This window comes from Chelon labrosus (assembly GCF_963514085.1).
Source record: "Chelon labrosus genome assembly, chromosome: 12".
Taxonomy (NCBI): Eukaryota; Metazoa; Chordata; class Actinopteri; order Mugiliformes; family Mugilidae; genus Chelon; species Chelon labrosus.
The window spans coordinates 219396-243684 of NC_140345.1; the positions used below are offsets into that span (position 1 = coordinate 219396).

The following is a 24289-nucleotide window of genomic DNA, read 5'->3' on the forward strand; positions in this document are numbered from 1 at the left end:
GCATGATAGCAGTGGATAGGAAATTAGAGGGCAAGAGCTCTGTGCCAGAGAAAAGAAAGTGGAGGATACGAGAGAGGAGAGAGAAGATATGTATGTTGTGACATACAAGACAAGCCTCAGCTGGCAATATTTGTGCGTTCTGTATCAAAAGATTGGGTGATCAAAGAAGAACTCCTTGATATTGTGCCATTAAAAGACAGAACCCGTGGCACAGATGTGAAAGAAACAATGAAGTCTGCATTTGTGAAAGCAAATCTGCCCATATCGAAATTAACTGCGATAGCCACGGATGGACCGCCAGCCATGATCGGATCTGTGAACAGGCTTGTGGGGCTGTGCAAAGCTGACCAAACTTTTCCCGAGTTTTGGAATATCCACTGCATCATCCACAGGCAGCAACTTGTGTCTAAATCATTGAATTAAGACAACGTCATGAAGCCTGTGATGGAAATCGTCAACTACATCCGCACATATGCACTTAACCACAGGCAATTCAAAAATCTCATCGCTGAGCTGGACCAAGGCCTTCCAGGTGACCTGCCGCTGCACTGCACTGTGAGATGGCTGTCAAAAGGCAAGGTACTCTGTCACTTCTTTGAGCTTTTGGATGCCGTGAAACTGGTCATGGAAGCGAAGGACAAGCACTACCTTGAGCTCAGACCTCAAGTAGATTATGGATCTGGCTTTTTTGGTCGACATGCTGTGTCACTTGGACAGACTGAACCTGACTCTGCAGGGTAAGTCAAAAATACTGCCTGACCTGGTGCAAAGTGTGTTTGCGTTTGCCAACAAACTGAAGCTGTTTGAGACGCATTTTTTAGAAGAGAGATTTAACGCATTTCACCCGGTTCCGTGATCTTCAACTGAAAAGGCCACAGATTACGTTCCTCGTCGACCCGTTTAATGCGGAGATGGGGTGTTTGAAAACCGTGCTGGTCACAGATGAGGCTGCGGCTGAGTTGGAGATGATTGATCTTTGTGAAGAGGACCAACTGAAACCTGCTTTGAGAGAAGGGACCATTGAATTCTGGAAAAGTGTGCCGATGGAAAAGTACTCAAATGTCAAAGGGGCTGCGCTTAAGATATTGTCAATGTTTGGATCAACATACGTCTGCGAGTCTGTTTTTTCTACCCTGAAACACGTGAAATCAAAGCATCGATCTGTTCTGACAGACACACATGTGAAGGAATTGCTTCGAGTGGCAACAACTGAATATAAAACAGATTTGAAAAGGATTGTTGAGGGCAAGGAATACCAGAAGTCCCACTAAGCAACATGCATGTTAAGAGAAAAAATGCTATTGTAAATTGTATTTTTGTTTGTAGACATGAACTGAACTGAACTGACTGAACTGAGAGTTTGTTTGTGAGACAGTGCACACAGTGTCCATTGTTGAAAATGACTGTCCAGTGTCAGTGTTTAGTTGTTAATGTGTAGCAACCTCTATTGGTGTGATAAAAGTAGTCACTTTCCCCCATTTCCTGGAGAAGATCACTCCTTCAGATCTGAGAGAGAAAGTCATCCTTTCCATTGATTATCCGATATTCTGTGTTCAACCGTGTGGCGGGACAGTTGGATTCAACAATGTCACTGAGGCATGTGTTGACGAACTCCCCTTCATTGTATGGCTTTTTAGCCCGTGCAATGTTCCAAGCAAGTTGATACGATGCAAGCGTTACGGTCTCTGAGTGCTTCATATATTTTTGGAACAACTGTGTCTGCTTTTCTGCTTGACCTTTCAAAGTGACCAACTTGCGCTTGCGAAGTTCAGTCCCCTTTGGAAATTCCTGGTCGATGATAGCATGGTGTGAACTGAAGTGCCGCTGAAGATTTGAAGCCTTGAAATGCGCTAATGATGCCTGACATATAAGGCAGAATGGCTTGCCATTACGTTCAACAAAAAAAAATACAACAAAAAAAAAAATAAAACTCTCCCACTCTGTTAAAAAAGTCCTGTGTTCATCTTCATATTTTCGTTTTGCTGTGCATTTTTTACCTGCCATTTTGAATGCGAACTCGGTAGGCCTACACTACTCAATGATTCTTCCCGGCAAGTCATTCGCGTCAGATGCACTAACCATAAAAAAACACAAAATTCGACATGAATGTAAGAGCAGCTTGAAACTGGGCAAAGGGCCGCATGCAGCTCGGGAGCCGCGGGTTGGCCAGGCCTGCTATATGGCTTCCTTTTAGGTTGTTACTTTGTCTGATCATTTGTGCCAGTGGTTCAATAAATATAGCAAACAAGGGCTAAGACAACATCCTTGATGAGTTCCTCGCTGTAAAATAAATCTATCAGTTAGGTGTCCATTAATTTTTATCCTCACTGTAGGCTCTTGGTAGAGACCTTGGATACATTCTCAAAAGCCTTTTCTGTACCTGGGCTTACTAGTACTGCTCTCAGGCCCTGTCTTTGGATCTGATCTATTATATGAAGTATACACCTATGTAATACTGAGTCTACCTGCCTGTTATAAAACCTGATCTTTGTCTATCAAGTCGGACATAAAATTAAAAAATTATTGAGGTAAAGATCTTATAGTCCACATTTAGAATTGAGATGGGTCCATAGGATTCACAGAGCTCCTTATTTTTCCTTCCTTTGGTATAACTGAAATTATAGCCTCTTTCCAGGAGGGGGGCAGTTTGCCCTCAGTCAGTCATACTGAAAGAATTCCGAAGTAGCGGTTTTAACTCCTTTCTAAATGTTTTATACCACTCACTGGGGAATCTGTCACTACCTGGTGTTTTGTTTGATTTTAATCTACTAATTGCGGCATCTAGTTCCTTTTTAGTGATGCTGGAAATTCGTTTTCTATTTTGTTCCTCTCCTATAGCCAGTAAGTCCAATGAGTCAACAAATTCCTTCATTTCACCCTCTCTTTTTGCTGTGGGTTGGGTATATAAGTTTTCTTTTTTTTTTTTTTTTTTTTTAATACTTTATTGTGTTCATTCATTCAATTTTCAAAATTCAAATTATGACATTCATAATTTGTTATTTCCATTTCTGAGGAACACATTTTCTTTTTCTAATGTACATTCATTATTTCCACCCGTGAAGAAAAACATAATAAATAAATAAATAGAATAAATAAGTAAATAAAGAAAGAAAGAAATAACTCAATTTGCACAGTCCTTAATGTTTAAGTTCAATCATAATATGTCCCACTTTTTCCCCTTCAATTTCCTTATCTATCCATTGGTCTTATTCGCTTGATATTTGTTTCAGGACAATGCCAAAACTCCAAAATGTAAATGTTACACATACACAAACACAATACATGCACAATACCTCCGCATTCAACCCCCCCCCCCCACCCCATCCACTCACACACACACACACACACACACTCGCACTCCCACATGCACACATATATCCAAAACATGACAGATCAGAACCAAAAAAAAAAAAAAAACATGGCCTTGACTTCTGCTTCTCATGGGAGAGTTTTTAACAGGACCTCTCATTTAATTACCAACTGCCTCTTCTTCACCACCCTGCATGCTTAGCTTCTTAGTAAAGGGCCCATTTTTTTGCATGTAAATGTTCCTTGTTGGCAATCTTATAATTTACCTTTTCCATGTTGCGCATTTCCTCTATGCTTTCTAACCATTTATCTATACTAGGAGGTTCTATTTTTTTCCAGTTTTTTGTTATTTGTTTAAGTGCTGTTATTCTCATGGCCCAAAATAGATATAAATGTTCCTTTTCAAATTCTTTGGGTCTTGTACCCAAGATCAAATTATGTTGTTCTAAAACCACATCTTTCCTCAGTTTTAGTTTCATCAGATGTTGAACCTCAGTCCAATATTTTTTCAGTTTATTACATGTATAGAAAATATGTGTAAGATCAGCATTGTTTGACCCACATTCCCTCCAGCAACTAGTACTCGTTTCTGTGTACTTGAATGTTGTTGATGGTGTCATGAAGTATCTAAGATTTACCTTCCAGGCATATTCCTGCCAGTAAGGGGATTTTGTATGGATGTTGATGTCTTTAAGACTCTGTTTCCATTCCTTATCACATATAATTGTTTTCAGTTCTTGTTCCCATTTTTCTTTAATATTTTTTAAGTTCTCAGCCCCATATCCCTGTAGTATATTATATATTTGTCCAGTTAAACTTATGGTTTTTCCACTCTGACATTTTTTAGCCATATATCCTATTAAAGGATGTAAGTCTTTGAGGGTTTTTAACTTGACTTTTTCATGCAGATAATTTCTCAGTTGCAAATATCGGTAGAACTGGTTGCTTTGGAGTTGATATGCCCTCGCAATGTTGTCAAACGACTCCAATCCCGTGTCACTGAACATTTGATAATGCGTTATGAGGCCTTTATTTCCCCAGCTCTTGAAAGCATGATCTAATTTATTTGGAATAAAGTCTGGATCGCTCTGTATCTCTCTTAGGCAGGTCAAATCTCTGTCTTTGACTTTTATTGTTTTACAAAGAATTCTCCAAGTTTTAATAATGTTGTTTACTATCAAGTTGTTTGTTTTCATCTGCTTTGAGAAAAAAAGAGTATTTAGATTACCCACCAAATTAATCTCCATATTTTTCCATTTAGGGCACAACCCTTTATTCAACATTATCACAATTAATTTTACTTGTGCTGCATAATGGTACTTCATTAGTCTAGGTAATGCAAGTCCCCCTTCATTTCTCTTCTGTTGTAATATTTTAAGTTTAACTCTTGGTTTCTTTTCATCCCATAAAAATCTTCTCAACAGACTCTCCCAGTATTTGAAGTTTGTCTGTGGTATATAAAGTGGTATATTCTGAAATAAAAATAGAAATCGTGGTAAGACATTCATTTTAATTATACTTATCTTTTCCATTAGAGTTAGAGGTAAGTTTCTCCACCTATCCAAGTCTTGTTTAACAAATTTCTCCAGTTTGCCATAGTTGCATTGGTGAAGTTGATCCAGATTATTTGTTACAATCACCCCCAAATATCTTACATTATTTTGGTCCCATTTAAAGTTAAATTTCTTTTTAAATTGACTTTCTAACTGACATCCAATTTGCATAACTTCAGTTTTATTCAAATTCAGTTTGTACCCTGACAAGGTACTATAAACTGTAATTTCACCTAATAGAGCTGGTAATGAAGTATGGACATTTGTCAAATATAAAATTATGTCGTCTGCGTATAAAGTGATCTTATGTTCCTCATCTATATAGACCCCTCTTATCTCTATGTTTTGTCTTATTCTTTCTGCTAATGGCTCTATACATAGAGCAAAAAGTTGAGGTGACAATGGGTCTCCCTGTTTGGTTCCCCTCCTTATTGTGAATGTTTCAGAAAGTGTCCCATTAACCCTTACTCTTGCTTGTGGATTCTTGTACATTCCACTTATCAACTTAATAAACGTCTGGTTAAAACCAAACTTTTTGCATACGTCCATTAAAAAAGGCCAATAGACCCTATCGAAAGCCTTTTCTGCATCCAACGTTAGGGTCAACATAGGTAACTTACTTTTTAAAGCATAGTCTATTACATTAAGGGTGCGGTGAATATTATCACTCAGCAGACGATCCTTCACAAATCCTGTTTGATCTAAATTGATTATTGTTGGTAATATATTTGCGAGTCTCTTTGCAATTATTGCTGTAAATATTTTTTGGTCCACATTCAGTAGCGATATTGGCCTATATGATGAACAATTTTCGGGGTCTTTCCCTTCTTTATGTAACACAGAAATAATTGCTAAATTCCATGTGTTTGGCCAATTTCCTGTTTCCAGTATGTTATTAAATACCCTGCATAAAATAGGTATCACCAGACCTTGAAATTCTTTATAAAATTCATAAGTGAAGCCATCACTCCCAGGACTTCTCCCAGTTTTCCCATTCAAAATAACCTTCAATATTTCAATTTCTGTTATTGGCTCTATTAACTCTTTATTCTGGCCATCAGTAACTACTGGGAGCTTTAACAAATCTAAGTAATTTACAATTTCTTCTTTATCTATAGTTGATTCTGGGGTGTACAAATCTTGGTAGTATTCCCTGAAACATGATGCAATCTTCGATTTCCCCCTCTTATAAGTGCCATTTTTGTCCTTAATGGTGGCTATGGTAGATCTTTCATGTTGTTTCTTCAACTTAAAAGCCAACATTTTCAAGGCTTTAGGACTATTATCATAGTGGCTTTGTCTGCAAAGCATAAGCTGTTTTTCAATCTCTATTGATTCTATTGATTTAAGTGACTTTTTAGCTACATGTAATTGTGTTTGCACCTCTTTTGTCATATATATTTCATATTGTTTTTGCAAATCTCTTATCTTCTTCTCCAGTTGGGTCTTTCTTTTTTCTTTTAATTTCTTTTTCCAAGATGAGTATGCGATTATTTCTCCTCGAACTGTTGCTTTTGCAGCCTCCCATAATACTATGTCCGATACCTCACCAATGTCATTTATCTCAAAAAACATCTGTATTTTACATACCATTTTCTCTTTAAAACCCTGGTCTCCAAATAGTGAATTATTCATTCTCCAGAGTGTTTCTCCTTTATCTATATTCATGCTCAGATCCATTAGGACAGGAGCATGATCTGTTATCGATATAGGTAATATTTCACATGTACAGACTCTTGCAATATCATTCCTATACATAAAATAGTAGTCCAGTCTTGAAAAGACCTTGTGTGCATCGGAATAGAAGGTGAAGGCTTTCTCTTGGGGGTGTAAACAACGCCAAACATCTGTTAGCCCTATATCCATTTGAGCTTTTCGAAGTAAATCAGCTGCTTTCTCTGACTTGTGTTTTGTCCTACTTTGAGTGTCTGCTTTCTGGTTCATCACCAGATTAAAATCACCACCCATAATTATAATTCCCCGTGCCTCCAATGTTAACACTTGTAGTACTTTTTTCAGGAGTTCGTCCCCTTTTCCTGGAGGGTTATAAACATTAATGAGGGTTATATGATGTTCTTCTAACTCACCAATTACCACCACATATCTTCCTTCCTTGTCTCTAATGCATTTTACTTTCTGGAACATAATATTATTTTTAATAAGGATTGAAACTCCTCTTTTAGCTGTTGAGTGGGACGAATAGAACACTTGAGCATCAGCTAACTTCTCCAATTTAACATTTTCTACTGTACTTAAGTGTGTTTCTTGGAGGAATATAATTTCTCCCCCTTCTTTCTTAAGGTGCTGGAGTACCCGTTTCCTTTTTATGGCATTGTTCAACCCATTTGTGTTAAGGGAAATTAGTCTAATCTTCCCCATGAGAATAACTTCCTCCCCCTTGGTTTTCACATCTAAAGCCACTTTACAAAACATAATAATGATAACAAAAGAAAAACTGGTGCATTAGTGAAACCATCCCTCTTACCAAACCCTTCTGTCTTAAACTTCCAATTTTTGTAACCTCTTCCACATGGTTACTAATGAGCTTCCACCATATATTGTGGAATAGCAGGGCCTTACTATTTCGTCCTGGCCATAAGATTGTTACTATGGCTATGTGTACAGGGCTAATACATGCCTCTACTGGTATTGTGGACAGAGTAGTGTCTTGAAGTCTCTCCCCATTTGTCTATTTATTTATATTTCCAACATTTTTAGTGCCCGCATTCGTAATATGCCCCTCCCCACTCATCCAAAAAGCAATAACAACATCAGCAAAATCCCAAATAAAAATAAAAATATCAAATAATAATTTTTGCCGTCCTGTATTTCATTTTTGCACCACCATTGAGTGGAATGTAAAAATGTCTCATAAAACTGCACGAGGTGGAAAGGGAGCCGGCCGTCTTCTAGCCGATACCGCGGCTAATGCTAGCCGCGACCAAGCTAGCAAGAAGTCACCGGACAAGTCACCAGTTGAAGACGAAGACGAGCTTCCACTCGCTTGGCATAAATTATCAAAGATGCTTCTGCAATCCTTCAACGAGCGGTTTGACAAGTTCGAGCAGAGTTTTCAGAACATCTTATCCGCCCAGCAGGAGCTCTGAGAGACTGACGACCACCGAGCATCAGGCTGCAGACCATGAGCAACGTATTCACGCGGTGGAAACTTCAGTCGCTGAACTGCGGAATGAGAATAAAAAGCTGCGGGCCAAACTCTCGGATATCGAAGGGAGATCCAGACGCAACAATATACGAATTGTTGGCGTCCCGGAAGGCGAGGAGAAAGGGAGGCCAACTGAATTTGTGTCTAACCTGATCCCTAAGCTGCTGGGGGACGACAACTTCACCAAACCGGTCGTCATTGACAGAGCGCACCGTATTCAACAGCCCAAACCATCAGAAGGATCCAGACCCCGCATGATAATCGCACGGGTGCATCTAACACAGGAGAAGGAAAAGATTCTGCGGCTCGGAAGGCAGAGTTCAATGGAATACGGAGGAAACCGAATCTTGATCTTCCCGGACTACACTGCGGAGGTGATGGAACAACGGCGGGGCTTTCGTGAGGTGCTGCAGCTGCTGAGAGAGAAGGAAGTTCGGCATTCGCTGCGCTTCCCGGCAAGACTCCACGTCCACTACCAAGGGCAAGTAAAAACATTCAATCATCCGGACGAGGCTAAGACTTTTGTAAATCAAGAACTCTGACCGCTTACATTTCTAAACCTGTTTTGAGCTGTCCTTTACCATAGCGGTTTTGTTTAAAATGCTAAATTCACTCTGTGTGCTGATGAGGGGCGGTTAGATGGAGGTGTTCTTTTTTTTTTCCGGCGATCCCAGATGTGGATGAGGGTAACTATGCTTCGTTTGGGGAAGCTTTGGGTGGGAGGGTTGTTGGTGTATTTGTTAACTGTTCGTGTCATTGCTTTTTGTTTTTTGTTGGTTGCCAGACTGAATGTTAAGTTTGTATTTTGCTCTAATGCAAAAGGTACCACATATGAATAATGTTCTGGATTTCATGTCCCTGGTCTCTTGGAATGTACGTGGTTTAGGTCACCCAGTTAAACGAGGCAAGGTTTTTTCACATTTGAAATCACTGAAATCTGACATTATATTTTTACAAGAAACTCATGTTAAAGCTACTCAGCACAGGAAACTCAGGGCTAATTGGATCTCACAGGTCTATCAGTCACCTTTCACATCAAAGGCCCGGGGCGTTGCTATTCTCTTCCAGAAGACTGTGCCTTTTCGATTTCAATCATCTATAGCTGACCCAAACGGCAGATTCTTAATTGTAACTGGCCATATCAATTAATTCCCTATTACGCTAGTGAATATCTATGGGCCGAGCACGGATGACCCGGCTTTTTTCCGAAAGGTGTTTGATCTGATCCCGGACGATGATTCAAGTCACATAGTGACAGGGGGCGATTTTAATTGCTACCTAGACCCATATTTGGATAGGCTGTCTTCTGCCCCCCCACCTAATATTCTTACTGTACAAACCATTAACAATTTGATGAAAACAAAAAAGGTGGTGGATATTTGGAGATTGCAGCACCCATCTGACCGGGATTACTCTTTTTACTCACATGTACACAGATCATACACACGGATCGATTATTTTCTAGTCGACTCCAGATTAATTTCTAACATTAACCACACTAAATATCACAACATAATAATATCTGATCACAGTCCTGTTAATCTTGTTCTTAAATTGTGCTCCCCTAGACAAGTCTATAGTTGGCGTTTTAATCCCAATCTCCTTGAGGACCAGGCTTTTAAAACATACATCACTACGCACGTATCACAGTTCCTTGAGACCAATGATAATGGGGAGTTGAGCGACACAATACTCTGGGAAACTCTCAAAGTCTATATTAGAGGGCAAATTATTTCTTATGAAGCAACACTGAAAAGGGCTAAGCGAGGCAGACTGGAGGAGATTGAAAAAGAGCTACAAACTGCTGAACAGGTCTATCGAAACTCACTACTCCAATCAGATTACAATACAATTCAGAAATTAAAGTACGAGTATAATACCATTCTAGGAGACCAAATAGGAAACTTACTTTTGAAACTTAAACGGAGGCACTTTGAGCTTGGCGACAAGCCACAAAAGCTACTGGCAAGGCAGTTGAAGGGAGAACAAGCAAAACGAGCCATATATAAAATAAAATCTAAATCTGGACAGTTGCTTACAGATTTAAAAGGCATCAATGAACGTTTTAAAGAATTTTACTCAGAAATTTACACTTCTAAATCAACAGCTACACACACTGTTAGCCCGGATTTCATTTCTACTCAAACAATCAATTTCAACGTACATAGATAATTTAAGTTTTATTGTGTAACTATCAAATTTAAGCGGAGTCTACTAATTTGAAGTAGAATATACTTACATTTGAAAGTAATGTCATGAATGAGTAACTTTAAGTTAAATGGGATGGAATTTTTAAGTTTTGGACATAACCATGCCTCTTAAATTCCCGCTGCATTCAAGTAGTGTAGGAAGGTTCGATATTCTCGAGGTCATTTTTCAACTTAGTGGATGCTACAAAGAAGATTTTTTATATTTTAATAATCAAAACATTCAAAAAGACATGGTTAGCCGTTTCTGGTGATATTTCATGTTGTTATCAACTATCCAGAAACACTTTTTAAGCTTTATCAGTGATTTTATCCCATACTTCTTGTTGTATTCTACTAGTAGACTCTACAATACCTAAATCACAAAAATATTTTTTAACTTGATATTATTGATATCATGGTTTATGCAAATAAATAACTTACTAATCTATTTTACTCTACACGGGTAGATATTTACTGTAGCCTATCAGTGTTTGTGTGATTTTGTGATTTAAATCGATTTTCTGGTACCTATTTAACCATATACAGTATGAGTGTACTTAGTTATGTCCACTATCTTCCAGACCACTGAGCCAACAGACATCAGGTGCCTTTGTCTTCAGGGACTGCCAGTCGTCTTGGGGGATGACCCCTCTGCGTTCTTCAAAACCTGCTTGGTAAGTAACTGAATTTGTTTTGAATATCTGCATTATTGATTCACAACACAACCATCTGATATTAATTTACTAAAAAAATTAAATCACTACTACCTACTCTAAATTACAAATTAACATTGTACAACAACTTGAACTTTCACCTTTGTCTTTATTTCTGTGAAATTGACATCAGCTAGTGTGAGATGGGGCCACAGGGAAGGACCCCTCTTTTTATTTTGCTGAGAACTATGAAAAACCCTTACATAAGTTCTTACTTTTTGAGATTAAATTTGTATCAACTGCAACAATTGCATCTGTACTGGAAATAGTTTTGACACAACTTTTCAGCTTGACTGGGACTGAAAAAGCTCTCCATCTCTTCTGAGCTACAAAACCATTTCAGCACACAGGTTTTCAAACAGCTCTTGTAATGTACTGAACAAATTATGGTGATTTAAAATTGTTGTTGTCCTTTCTTAATTTCTGTGGTCAATACACCATTATTGACATTACAATGTCCTCTCTTTGTCTGTTTCTTTTTCTGTTAGGATGCAACTGACAAGGACGTGTACAGTGAAACTCCAGTGGGAATCGTCTGCATTGACGAACATCCTCAACTCGTCCCATCCAGAGTGAGCATCATCTTGGAAGGGAGTGTGGTAGTGGAGGAGTTGGCCAACCTGCCACAGGCTTTCTGTGTCCTTTTTGGACTGATTTGTGCCTTGCACTTGGATTACCCCAAGTGCATGAAAAGCACCCTCCACTTTATTCAATAGGTCATGCTAAACCTGGGCAGAGGTGAGCTGAAACCCAAAATTCTTTGAAGAATCAACTATGTGTTTAAAACAGGGGTCTGAATACTTATACCACACCTCTGAATCTGAGTGCTTGGTTATCTGTAATGTTGCACTTTAAAAATACCATGTTTACTGTGGAACCTGTTTGATATGCAAGTTTTTTTATGCATTGCCACTGATTTTGGTGTTTGATATCATCCTGATTGGTGTGTGATTTGTTATTAGCGCTGATCTAGTTTAATTCCTATTGCTACCTATGTTGTATAGCATTGGCATTGATTTTGTAGTTTAATGCCATCCTGATTCACAGGAGTCCTATTTGATTTTTTTGATCGCAAACCTATTTTGTTTGATAACGTGATAAAGACAAGTTTAATAAAACATGTAGACAATAATGTACTCCTGTGGTTTTGCTTTTTATTTTCTTAATTTAATCTGTATAGTTTTTTTTTTTTTTTATTAAACAGATTTTATTTTACTTTTCAGAAAGTGGATTAATTGGGCAAAGGAATTTTTAAGGTAAATCAACTTGGAGTATAGTGTATTCAGCTTAAAGTTATAAGTGGAATAAATATGCAAAGCAATTGCTTTTACTAATGTTTTTAAGTTTAATCATCTTGGAGGTTAGTGCACTTAACTTTAAATTAACAGTGGAATAGAGGGGCAAAGCAATTGATATTACTTGTGATTTTAAGTTGAACAAACTTGGTATTAAGTGTATTGAACTCAAAGTAACAATGCCATCCACTCATTTTTTTAAGTTAAATTCACTTAAGTTTTCATCAAACATTACTTAATTTTTTTTAGGGCAACCAGTTTCCTAAAATTTTTTAAGTAAACTCAACTTATCCGGGTTTACAGTGCAGGAGGATTTCGATCAGTTTTTTGAATCGCTCCACTTTCCAAAAATGGATGTGGCTTTCAGGGAGAGTCTGGACTCAGATTTCTCACATTCTGAGCTGCAGGATGCCATCAGAGCATTCCCCACTGGCAAAGCGGCGGGTCCGGATGGGTTTGGACCAGAGTTTTACAAAGCCTTTCATGAGGTCCTTTCACCCTCTCTGTTGAGGATGATCCGGGACACGTTTAAAAACAAACGGCTTCCATCCTCTCTCGGTGAAGCAAATATTTGTGTTTTATTAAAAAAGGACAAGGATGAAACAGATCCGGGTAGCTATAGGCCTATTGCCCTACTAAATTACGATTTGAAGATAATTACAAAAGTTCTAGCAAACCGGCTCGGTAAAAAAATAGCAAGTATCATTCACGTGGACCAGACAGGATTTATTCCGGGCAGGTATTCCTTCTGTAATGTCCGCAAAATCCTTAATATTATGTATGCAGATTATGGCAAAGATGACAGGGCGGCCATATTGTCCTTAGATGCTCATAAGGCGTTTGATATGATAGAGTGGCCTTATCTATTTGCAACACTTAAGAAATTTGGATTCGGCGCCACTTTTATAGAGTGGATCAAAATATTATATAGCAACCCAAAATCTTCCATTCTGACGAATGGGGACAGATCCGGTCCGTTCACCCTGCATCGTGGCGTTCGCCAGGGGGACCCATTGTCGCCCCTGCTGTTCAATATAGCACTGGAGCCCCTGGCTATTGGTATTAGAGGACATCCATACATTAAAGGTATTAGGACAAGTGGCACAGAGACCCGTGTGACTCTGTATGCGGACGACCTCCTTGTCTGTCTAGCTGACCCGGTGGTCTCTATCCCCGTCCTATTAGAATATATAAATTCCTTCGGGAGCATCTCTGGCTATACCATAAACTGGAGAAAGAGTGAGTTCATGCCCTTAACAGACCAACTTACTGATGACTTTCTGACAAATTTGCCTTTTAGAGTGATGAAGGAGTCTTTCACCTATTTAGTACTTCAACTGACGAGAAGCCCCAGGCATCTCTTCAAGTTTAACTTTACAGAATCTTTAGAAAAACTCAAAACAACTATTGAGTCTTGGAGAACACTGCCCCTATCTATGATCGGTCGGGTAAATGCAATCAAAATGGTGAGCCTACCCAGGTTTCTGTACCTTTTCCAGAACCTGCCCATATACTTAAATGCATCTTTCTTCAAGAAGCTTGACTCTATCATATTGCCCTTTGTGTGGGGTTACAAATCTCACAGGATATCCAAGGCTCACCTTCAAAAACCATCCAAAAAGGGTGGTCTGGGACTGCCTGTTTTTAAACACTACTACTGGGCAGCCAACTCCAGGGCTCTTACCTACTGGAAAGGTGGAAGTGTTGAGGTTGGGGAGAGCCCTTTGTGGTTACAGCTGGAAGCTGCTGCAGTTAAAATGTCCTCACTTCCTGCTCTTTTGTTTTCTGACTCTGCCCCAGTAGCTAAATTAATTCAAAATTTCACCGTGAAGAACTCCTTGAGAATCTTAAATCAGATAAAGGCAGCTTGCCGGGTTCTCAGTGTCTCCATACATGCACCCATATGTCATAATCATACGTTCTTGCCTGCCCGGTCGGATGGGGTGTTTGCAGTCTGGAGAGAAAGGGGTATTAGTACATTTTCAGATCTGTACATTAACAGCCAATTGGCATCATTTACTCAGCTAAGCAACAAATTCAGTCTTCCAAATTCTCACTTTTTTCGCTACCTCCAAGTCAGACACTATGTCAGGGAGAATTGGCCACATCTCGATTCTACGTCCATCACCCATCCTTTCCTTGAGACCCTCCTGCTCCCTCCGGACTCCAAGCAGTTAATATCAAAATTTGTGGGTTCTTTTACCAATTCAGTTTCCTCCGATTGTATTAGGGAAGCTTGGGCCACGGACTTGAGCTCTGACATATCGGCAGAGCTTTGGGAGGAGGCACTGTCTCGGGTCCACTGTTGCTCTATTAACTCACGTTACAGGTTAATTCAGTACAAGGTGTTGCACAGATTGCACTACTCGAAAACAAAGCTAAATCGTATTTTCCCATCTGTGTCCCCTGTATGTGATAAGTGTCATATTGCTGAGGGTTCACTAGCGCATCTTTTCTGGTTCTGTCCTAAGTTGCAGGAGTTTTGGTCAGCTATATTTGAGCACTTGTCTAAAGCCTATTCCAGAGTTATTCAGCCTAATCATGACCTAGCCATTCTTGGATGCTCTGCCGAGACTTCTGATTTTCCTCACGACACCCAGGTCGCACTGCAACTAGGGATGGTAGTGGCTAAGAAACTTATTCTTTTAACCTGGAAGTCTACCACTCCACCCACCTTTGCTCATTGGCTCAATGAGATGTTAACGGTTATTCAAATGGAAAGACTGCGCCTGCACAAACCTAATGAACGGAACAGATTTGAGAGAATCTGGGGACCCTTCCTGGCCCAGTGTCAGGTGTGATGCCTTTTCATATGGTACTTGCTTTACTCTAACTACTGCATTACTATTACTATTACTACTGCAAGTCTGTTTATGTAAATTTACAACTGTCTGGTAGCCCCCTGTTGTTTTCGTTTTTTTTGTTTTTTTGTTTTTTTGTTTTTGGGGTTTAATTGTTGTGGAAAGTTAAAAACTGTAAATAAAGTATTAAAAAAAAAAAGAAACATCCTAACCTTGGTTTTGTCCTAAAGTTGACTATTGCTAAATATTTTGACCTAAAGTATAACGACTGTATCGTTGTACTTTAGGTCAAATTATTTAGCAATAACGAAGGGTATTATAACAACTATTTTGTTGTTGTTACGTCGGTGTGTTCCATGCTAGTTTGTTTACTCGCTCTCTCTCGGTTCTCTGCTCGTGCACAGTATTCCAGGGCCAATATGCACGCGCTCTATCGTGCACAGCTCTCCCTTGTGGGGGGAGGGGCTTGGGAGACCGTTTTGGGCTTTAGCGGAAAGTGGGGAGGGACTGGGAATTTGTTGATGTTCAAATTTTTTGGCTAAGTCCTGGATCTTCGCAATCCTGCCTACTGCACCTTTAACCTCCCTCTCATTACAGCTTTAACCGTGTCCCACAGTATGGTAGAATCCACAGGGCTGACCCTGTTCTCCTCTATGCAGCGTTTAATCTCTTTCTTGACCTCCTCTTGTGTTATCCGGTTATTCAATATACCCACATTTAATCTCCATCGTGTATTTTTATTTCTCCTATTTAGACGGATATACTGTGGTTAGACAAATCATTACTCCTGTTTTCCTATTGTGTTCATAAAAAAATAGTCTATTCTGGAATACACTGAGTGTGGAGCAGAATAAAGTGTGTAGAGCCTCTCTAGCGGATGGAGGTCTCTCCAAACATCAAATATCCCCAGTTCAGTTAGAGAAGTGCTGTCAAGTTTCGACAGATGAGTCCTACTTCTCTTGTTGTTAGTTGTGTCCAGTTTAGCATTCAAAATCATTTTGAAATCCCCTGCACATATTAGAATTCCTTCATTTTCCAAGGCTATGGTCTCAAACAGTAATTTCAAAAATGCTCGGTCTGAATTAGGTGGCACATAGACATTGACCAGAGTAACTACATTATTGTCCAGTTTCCCTTTTACTATTACATATCTCCCTACTTTGTCAGTTTTTAAGTCATTAAAGAAATAAATGACAGAGTTGGAAATTAATATGGCGACTACTCTCTTTGGATGTTTCTTAAATGAGCTAAAAAGGCATTTTTAAATCCAAACTTCCTCAGTTTGTCGCGTTTCTGCTGAGGTAGACATGTTTCATGTAAGTATATCATTTTTTTTTTTCTCATTTTTGCCAAGACTTTTCCTCTTTTAATTGGATTGTTTAAGCCATTCACATTTAAGGACGCTATTCTCACGTTGTGACATTGCATCACTTATGAAAATAAAGACAAAAGAAAACACTGGTAGCCCCACTAACATTGCCAGAACAGTGGCATAGAACAGAGTAAGTAAAACAGATGAACTTCCAAACAATTGAGGATCTTTCTGTTCTCAATCAGTCTGATCCCGTTGGTGGATCTAGGGAAAACCCTAACTTAGTAATGACACTAGGAGCTACAGTGAGGGCTTTCGTCATTCTAAATGAGTCCAACGTTAGAACTTTGAAAAAGAAAATTAAGTAACCCAGACCTCCGATAGTCGGTTTTCTTTTAGCATAGGAATACCAGGTTAATCATTATTCTGACAACTAAAAACACAGGCCATAAGAGAACATTCCTACCAGTATTCTCTGTTCTTAATCAAAGAATCTTTGGAACTCTTGCAGCTTCTCCTTGGCTCGTGCCGCTGCTAATGTGTAGATCATCCGGGATCCCTGCTTGTGCTGTCACTTCATCGTTGTGTGATGTGTGTGTCCCCGCGGTCGTCGGTGACAGTGTCTTCTCTACGAGTCCACGCCTCTTCAATTCCTCCTTCACCTCTTCTGCGCATCCTGGTGTCTGAAACCGGACACCTTACTCCTTCAAGAGTTTTTTGGCAGTGTTGTACTCCTTTCTCTTTTGAACAACCTCTGATGCGTAGTCAGGATCAAATGACAGGACTCTGTTTGCCAGTTGTATTTTCTTTCTCCATACCTCTCTCAGAACTCTCTCATTAGTAATGATTTCAGGAATTTGGAAATTAAAATCCTCCCGTAGGTGATGTTCATGTTTGAGCAGGTCTTGAACAAACTTGACTGCAGACACCCTCTTCTCCATCTGTGACTCTGTAGATACGGATATTATTTCTCCTCGATCTGGACTCCAAATCAGTTAACTTATCCTGAAGACCTTTTTGTTCTTTCAGTGAGATAATAAGAGCTTTGATAGCTTCATCGATCTTGAGGCTGATTGATCTCTCTGTAGCTGCTATTCAGTGGTAACTTTAGTAAGTTATTGGTGTATATTTTGTTTAAGTCTTTTTTCACGTCTTTTTTCCTCCTTGCTGATAATTTCTAGATCCAAGCCATTACCATCTCACTTCCCGCGAGGTGTGTTTTTTTCATAGCCAACATCTCCTTCCATTTCACGGTTAGCTAGCGGTTTCTCCATTTTGTCTGTCACCATGGTTTTAGTCTGAGTAAGTCGAGTTTTTCTTCCCATTCCAACTTTGCCCCTTTCACGTTATGATATCACATTATGAGATGGCTCATATATCTTCTTGAGATATGAGCCAAAATGTAAATTGGCTTATTATAGTGCCACCTAGCTGTAGGCATGTGCATCGACACCTTGGCAAAGTGAAAAGCTAGGACTTCTACCAAGTTACCAGGTTTGATGTCTTTCATCCTTGCAGTTCATCCTGGGCAGACACTTTTAGGTAAGCAGAATAATAGGTCGAAGAATAATAAAAATTGCAACAAAATCTAAAAATCGCAACAAAATCAATAGGGATCCTGCAACTTTGTTGCATGGACCCCTAATAATAATAACTAGATCATCGCAACCGATCATGAAGGGGTTCATGCCATGGTGAAGTCGTCCCCAAGCTGGACGCAGAGGCATAAGCGGATTGGACATGGCCTGAAAGGAGGCAAAGTGTCTTTGGAGGAATATTTTGGCTGACAAGTGAATGAGAGTCAGGCGAGTCGGAAGCAACGAAATTTGTTGGGCTTGTATGCAGTCTGCCATCACTTCAGTCTGCCACTAGAGGGAGTCATAAGCTAAAGCAGGTGGGAAAAGACCTGACAGGAGGTTAAGTGTGACTAGGGGAAAGCTGGGTCTGCCAACTAAGTAGGAGATGGGAGTCAAATATTTACACATCACCAGTAGCACCCCCTATATATGCACCCGGTTTTCGCAGTTTGTCCTGGGGAGACACTTTTAGCTAAGCAGAATAATAAGGCAAATAAAAATTAGAATAATAACTAGATGATCGCAAGCAAGATGATCATAAAGGGGTCCATGCAGAAGCAACTGTGGGGGAGGCTTTCAGTACAAAGTTGCCCACCACATCGCAAAGTGCAAAAAAAACTCATACGATATCCCAGTGAATCATTTGCACCTTTTTCTCTGTTCTGAGAATTACACAGACTGAGCAGTCTTGTTTAAATTTTATAAATTGAGTTAAACTGACCTTGGAAATCGTTTTAAGTTGTTGCAGATGTTATTTCAGCTCATTTTATTAATCTGTTTTGATAATCTGGTGATTGTATGCAGAAACCCTGCAAGTTCTGCAACTGTCTTTACCCAAAGAAACACAAAGTGATAAAACTGGTGAAAATAAATGGAAAAAAAATGATGAGTCAACTTGAAGGGTTGTTTTTGAATCAGTGACTCAGTTGTTTATGAGAAATTTTCAGCTTGACTCACCTATGGCAGCAGTCTAAAAACCAGAAACATCTAACATCAGTCAATGAAAACACAGAGGAGGAAACATGGCTCAGTCACTCCTGTCCACCTGAAGACTGTGCAACATTTTCAGTTCTTCAACATTTTTACCTGTGATGTTGTAGAAATAGTTGAAACAGTTGAGGTTCAGGCCGCATGGCTCCTGATCGGTCGTCTCTGGACACTGTCTTCCCACGCTGGGGGATCGAAGGGTGTACGCCGTCCGCACTCGGCTGTTTGTTCTGGTACAGGGCTGGAAAACAGACTTCCCATTAAAAAGCTGGAGACTTTAGAATACATAATTGAATAAGCGATTCATGTTGCATGTGAGAGATAATAACTGAATCCAGACATAGCCCTGACCTAGAATTAAACAGTAGAGTTCCTGCAGCAATGGTGTCTATGTTTACTGAAAATTAAGCCTGTTTCTAACTTATTTCACATATTACTGGACCACAATTCATTTAAAATATCCTAACAATCCTAAGACATACACAAAAGCAAGCCCAGGGAGACGTCTTTGGACTGAAGCTAAATAAAATAATTAAAATTCCACTCACCTCCATCCCAATAAGTGGAATTTAATTTTGTTTATTTGAATTTTATTTTGTATGACACAAGAGCTGAAATAGATAAACTGCTGCAATGGACGGATAGATTCTATATGGACTACCAGATTCTATATGGTCCCTGCTTGAGGAGAACAGAGTTGGAGCAGAAAATAGCAGGCTTTTCAATATCTCAATTGCTGGCATGATGAATAAAAATGTCTGGTGCCACTGCAGACTCCATGTCAAGATTGGAATTGTGGGAAGTCGGTGCGTTAAGGACTTTGGGAGAGAATAGGGTATAGTTAACAATATCCAGGGTGAAACCATACCAGTTAAGGCCTTTTTTTTATCATGAATCAGAGATGTCAGGGGCAGAGGAGCTGAACAGGATCCTCTGACACCTTACAAGAATTTGCAAAAGAAGGAACAAAGATTGTGTATGTGCTGTGGCCCATGGATGAAAAGGGGTCACTGTTTCCTAAAACTATTTGAAAAGGCAGCTTGTATTAAAATTAGTTAGAGAAGGTATCACGTTATGATATAAAGGGAAATTAAATATTAAAATGAAATTAATGTTTATGAAGTAAATTTCTGGGGGCATGGATGTAGTATCTTATTCATTCAGAAAATACTAATAATAATTTGACACCATATATCTATAACAGCTGTCTAACACACGATGGTCACAAATGAGGGATAATATTTTTAACATTACTGCTGAAATATATGCAGGTAAGTCTTTGTCATAAATCCTCTTTCTTCCCTGCAGTATGCACAGAGAGTGTAGTGTAATTTAGGTGATATATAAGCCATTTTTCTCCCTCTCCCACTCCCAGGTTTGTTTATCTTTCTTATTCCTTATTGGTGGTCGAAAAATAACCTATTGACAAAGATTCAGATACAACTCACAATAATACAGTTCAGCAATGCTTTGAATTCCTTCAGCCTCAGAGAAAATATTTATGACAAGAAAAGGATATCAAGATAAATCTGTGTGGGCTTCACAAAAGTCTGTCGTTCTCCTATCTACTCTGTGCCAGACAGCTGAATTACTGCTTTCTAGTACGGGTTTCAGCTCTCACCAGGCTGCAGGGGCTCCAGGGGCCCCAGTCGTTGAGGACACAATCCTCTGGGCACGGTAGCCGGCTCTCCCTGGCCCCCAGAGGCATCTCCTCTGGGTCACACAAGTAGTCCTCCACCGACTCAGATGGGCCATCTATGGTGTTGAGCATGCACCTGTGGGAATGGACAAGAAAAACACAGTGTTTGACTGTATTTTGGTAACTGACACTCTAAATGTTTTAACTGGACATGGACTTGACAGGTACATAAAGAACATTTCTCACATTGTGGAATGGACCCTTCAGGGTAAGAGAGGCCATAAAAATATTTTATGAGAAAAAAATAATTTAAATCCATCCATCTTTACAGTATTTTAGCGAACAGATACACTATATTACCAAAAGTATTCGCTCACCCATTCAAATGATCAGAATCAGGTGTTCTAATCACTTGGCCTGGCCCCAGGTGTATAAATTCAAGCACTCAGGCATGCAGACTGTGAAACAAGACATTTGTGAAAGAATGGGCCGCTCTCAGGAGCTCAGTGAATTCCAGCGTGGAACTGTCATAGGATGCCACTTGTGCAACAAATCCAGTCGTGAAATTTCCTCGCTCCTAAATATTCCACAGTCAACTGTCAGCTCTATTATAACAAAATGGAAGCGTTTGGGAAAAACAGCAACTCAGCCACGAAGTGGTAGGCCACGTAAAGTGACGGAGAGGGGTCAGCGGATGCTGAAGCGCATAGTGCAAAGAGGTCGCTGACTTTCTGCACAGTCAATTGCTACAGAGCTACAAACTTCATGTGACCTTCAGATTAGCCCAAGTACAGTACGCAGAGAGCCTCATGGAATGGGTTTCCATGGCCGAGCAGCTGCAGCCAAGCCACACATCACCAAGTGCAATGCAAGGCGTCGGATGCAATGGTGTAAAGCACGCCGCCACTGGCCTCTAGAGCAGTGGAGACGCGTTCTCTGGAGTGATGAATCACGCTTTACCATCTGGCAATCTGATGGACGAGTCTGGGTTTGGAGGTTGCCAGGAGAACGGTACATTTCAGATTGCATTGTGCCAACTGTGAAATTTGGTGGAGGAGGAATTATGGTATGGGGTTGTTTTTCAGGAGCTGGGCATGGCCCCTTAGTTCCAGTGAAAGGAACATTGAATGCTTCAGGATACCAAAACATTTTGGACAATTCCATGCTCCCAACCTTGTGGGAACAGTTTGGAGCGGGCCCCTTCCTCTTCCAACATGACTGTGCACCAGTGCACAAAGCAAGGTCCATAAAGACGTGGATGACAGAGTCTGGTGTGGATGAACTTGACTGGCCTGCACAGAGTCCTGACCTGAACCCGATAGAACACCTTTGGGATGAATTAGAGCGGAGACTGAGAGCCAGGCCTTCTCGACCAACATCAGTGTGTGACCTCACCAATGCGCTTTTGGAAGAATGGTCAAAAATTCCTATAAACACTCTCCTCAACCTTGTGGACAGTCTTCCCAGAAGAGTTGAAGCTGTAATAGCTGCAAAAGGTGGACCGACATCATATTGAATTCTATGAGTTAGGAATGGGATGGCACTTCAGTTCATAGAATGAGTAAAGGCAGGTGAGCGAATACTTTTGGTAATATAGTGTATATTACAACAGATAAAGAGCATAAACTTCACAAATCACCATACTGAAAAATTACAGCATTTTATAGCCCAGCACACTAGATAAAGTTGAGGCAGGACTGTCATTATTTTGAGAGATAATTTCACTTGCTTTAAAGATCAGCGAGTCAGCTAAGACTCTGTTCATGGTTCAGTACTTGGGTGGCTGATGTTCAGACAATCAAGTAAATGTGTCAACTTGATCATTACCAGGGCTGTGTAGGTTGACATCTTGTCTATCAGAATGTGTTTGAATCCCATATTAAAGCTCTATAATGTATAACACGGACAATCTTTAAATTACAGTCTTAATGTAAGAGTCTGGTCTAGTCTCAGTTTAGATCTTCACGTGTGCATAACATAATTTCAGCAATTTCGGAGTATGCTGAACCATATTACACTGATGAGCACAGTCAATTAAAAATTTCCAAAATGGAAAATATGGAAAATAGATGTTTTTCCAAAATGTGTAAACAGGTTACGTTTCTTTAAAAATGCAAATACAGTAAAAGAGCTAATTATTAATTAACAAACTCAGTTGTTCATCTATAAAGCATAAATTAAGTAAAAAGCCATATTCAATTAAAAATGCTGAAAAAAGCTGAACAGTTCTTAATCTCAACTTCAGCAAAAAAAATCTGATTTAGCTGTTGATTTGACTGTGGTTTTATTTGAGAGGGTGTGGTTTGTAGTACTATTAAATTACATTGTATTGTATGAACATATGTTTCTATTATTTTGACAACCACATTTTAGTCAAAGCAACACTTTAGTGTTTAATTCAATCCCTTTTAACAGCATTACAAACTACATTCTCAAAAATGATTATCCAGTTGAATTACCACCTCTGAAACACTGTTAAAATAAACTGAACATTAGAATAGTCATTAAGTTAACATTTAGTGCAGGAGTGTTATAGTAGAATGCATTTGTTTTCACAAGGGTACCAGATGTTTTGCCGTATGAGTGTACAGTATCTCCAAAATCAAAAGTGAATATTTACATTTATGTCAATATTTCATTATATCTTTTAACGGGACAACATTGAAGATATGACACTTTGATACAATGTAAAGTAGTCAGTCTACAGCTCGTATGACAGTGTAAATTTGCTGTCCCCTTAAAATGACTCAATACGCAGCCATTATTGTCTAAACCACTGGCAACAAAAGTGAGCAGACCCCTGCAAGTGTGAAAATGTCCAAATTGTGCCGAATAGAGCTCTGGGCGTCACGTTACTGTACTTTTTTTGTTGACACCGCCATATTGACAGGAAAACTCTGAGGAAAAATGAATAACTACAATAACAAGTAACTCTTTAATCCTGAATTTCTTTCTCATTGTGAGTAATCTTAGTGCTGAATGAGCAACACCCCTTTGTAATCCATGTTATAAACATTAGCCTAACCTGCCTTTTTGAAAAGAAATATGTTGGACATGCCAAATAAACAAGACATTACACTTGGAAAACGCTGGATTCTGTACCTGATATTAAGTGATCACTACACAAGTGACAAGTGAAATCCATTTCTTGAGTTATCCCAGAGCTCCATTTTCTCGTGCCTGTTTCTTGCAGGATTTTTGGGAATCCTATAAAACAATTTCCCCTTTGCTTGTCCCCGACTATTCTGGCATCCTGGGGCACAACAGCTCAGCCATTTTTGGTTGTAACTTGTACGAGGACAAGTTAGTTAGTTGCTCACAGTTGTCAACCAAATAGTAATTCGAAAAGCGCGCTTTCCTACCAATATGGCGATGTTGTAATTACCGGTGCAGAGTAAGGTTTTTTTTTATTTTTTATTGTTTTCTCCGTGTTTTTGTGTATTTTCGTGCTGTCTCGTGTCATTTTTGTCGCCAACCTCAGTCGGACTTTTAATCTTATGGATGTACATCAGGCGAGGTTTGGAATATGTGCATTTTTACTTCTTTGTTTGTGAAATACGGCATCCGGAGACCCCTTCAGCCAGGGCTCCATTGTTTACACCCGGGATCAGCTGTTAGCACTGTGCAACACGAGGGTGCTCCCAGGACAACGACCGGAGATCCCCGTGGAATTAAGGAGAAGGAGACAGGGCTGCAGAGCTGGTGTGAAGTGCCGGGAGAAGAACAGTCAGTATAAACCATGCATACT

At 39.6% G+C, this 24289-nt stretch overlaps 1 protein-coding gene across 1 annotated transcript in view; it reads right to left on the minus strand.

Annotated features, from left to right (window-relative positions):
* The window catches only part of LOC311496748 (thrombospondin type-1 domain-containing protein 7A-like), a 443055-nt gene that overhangs the window by 133862 nt on the left and 284904 nt on the right, over positions 1 to 24289 (minus strand). The window contains exons 17-18 of the mRNA XM_084556712.1: positions 20524 to 20677; positions 19002 to 19143 (exon numbers count right to left, since the gene is read on the minus strand). Of these exons, the coding sequence (XP_084412838.1) occupies positions 19002 to 19143; positions 20524 to 20677 (296 nt within the window). The remainder of the gene's footprint in view (positions 1 to 19001; positions 19144 to 20523; positions 20678 to 24289) is intronic.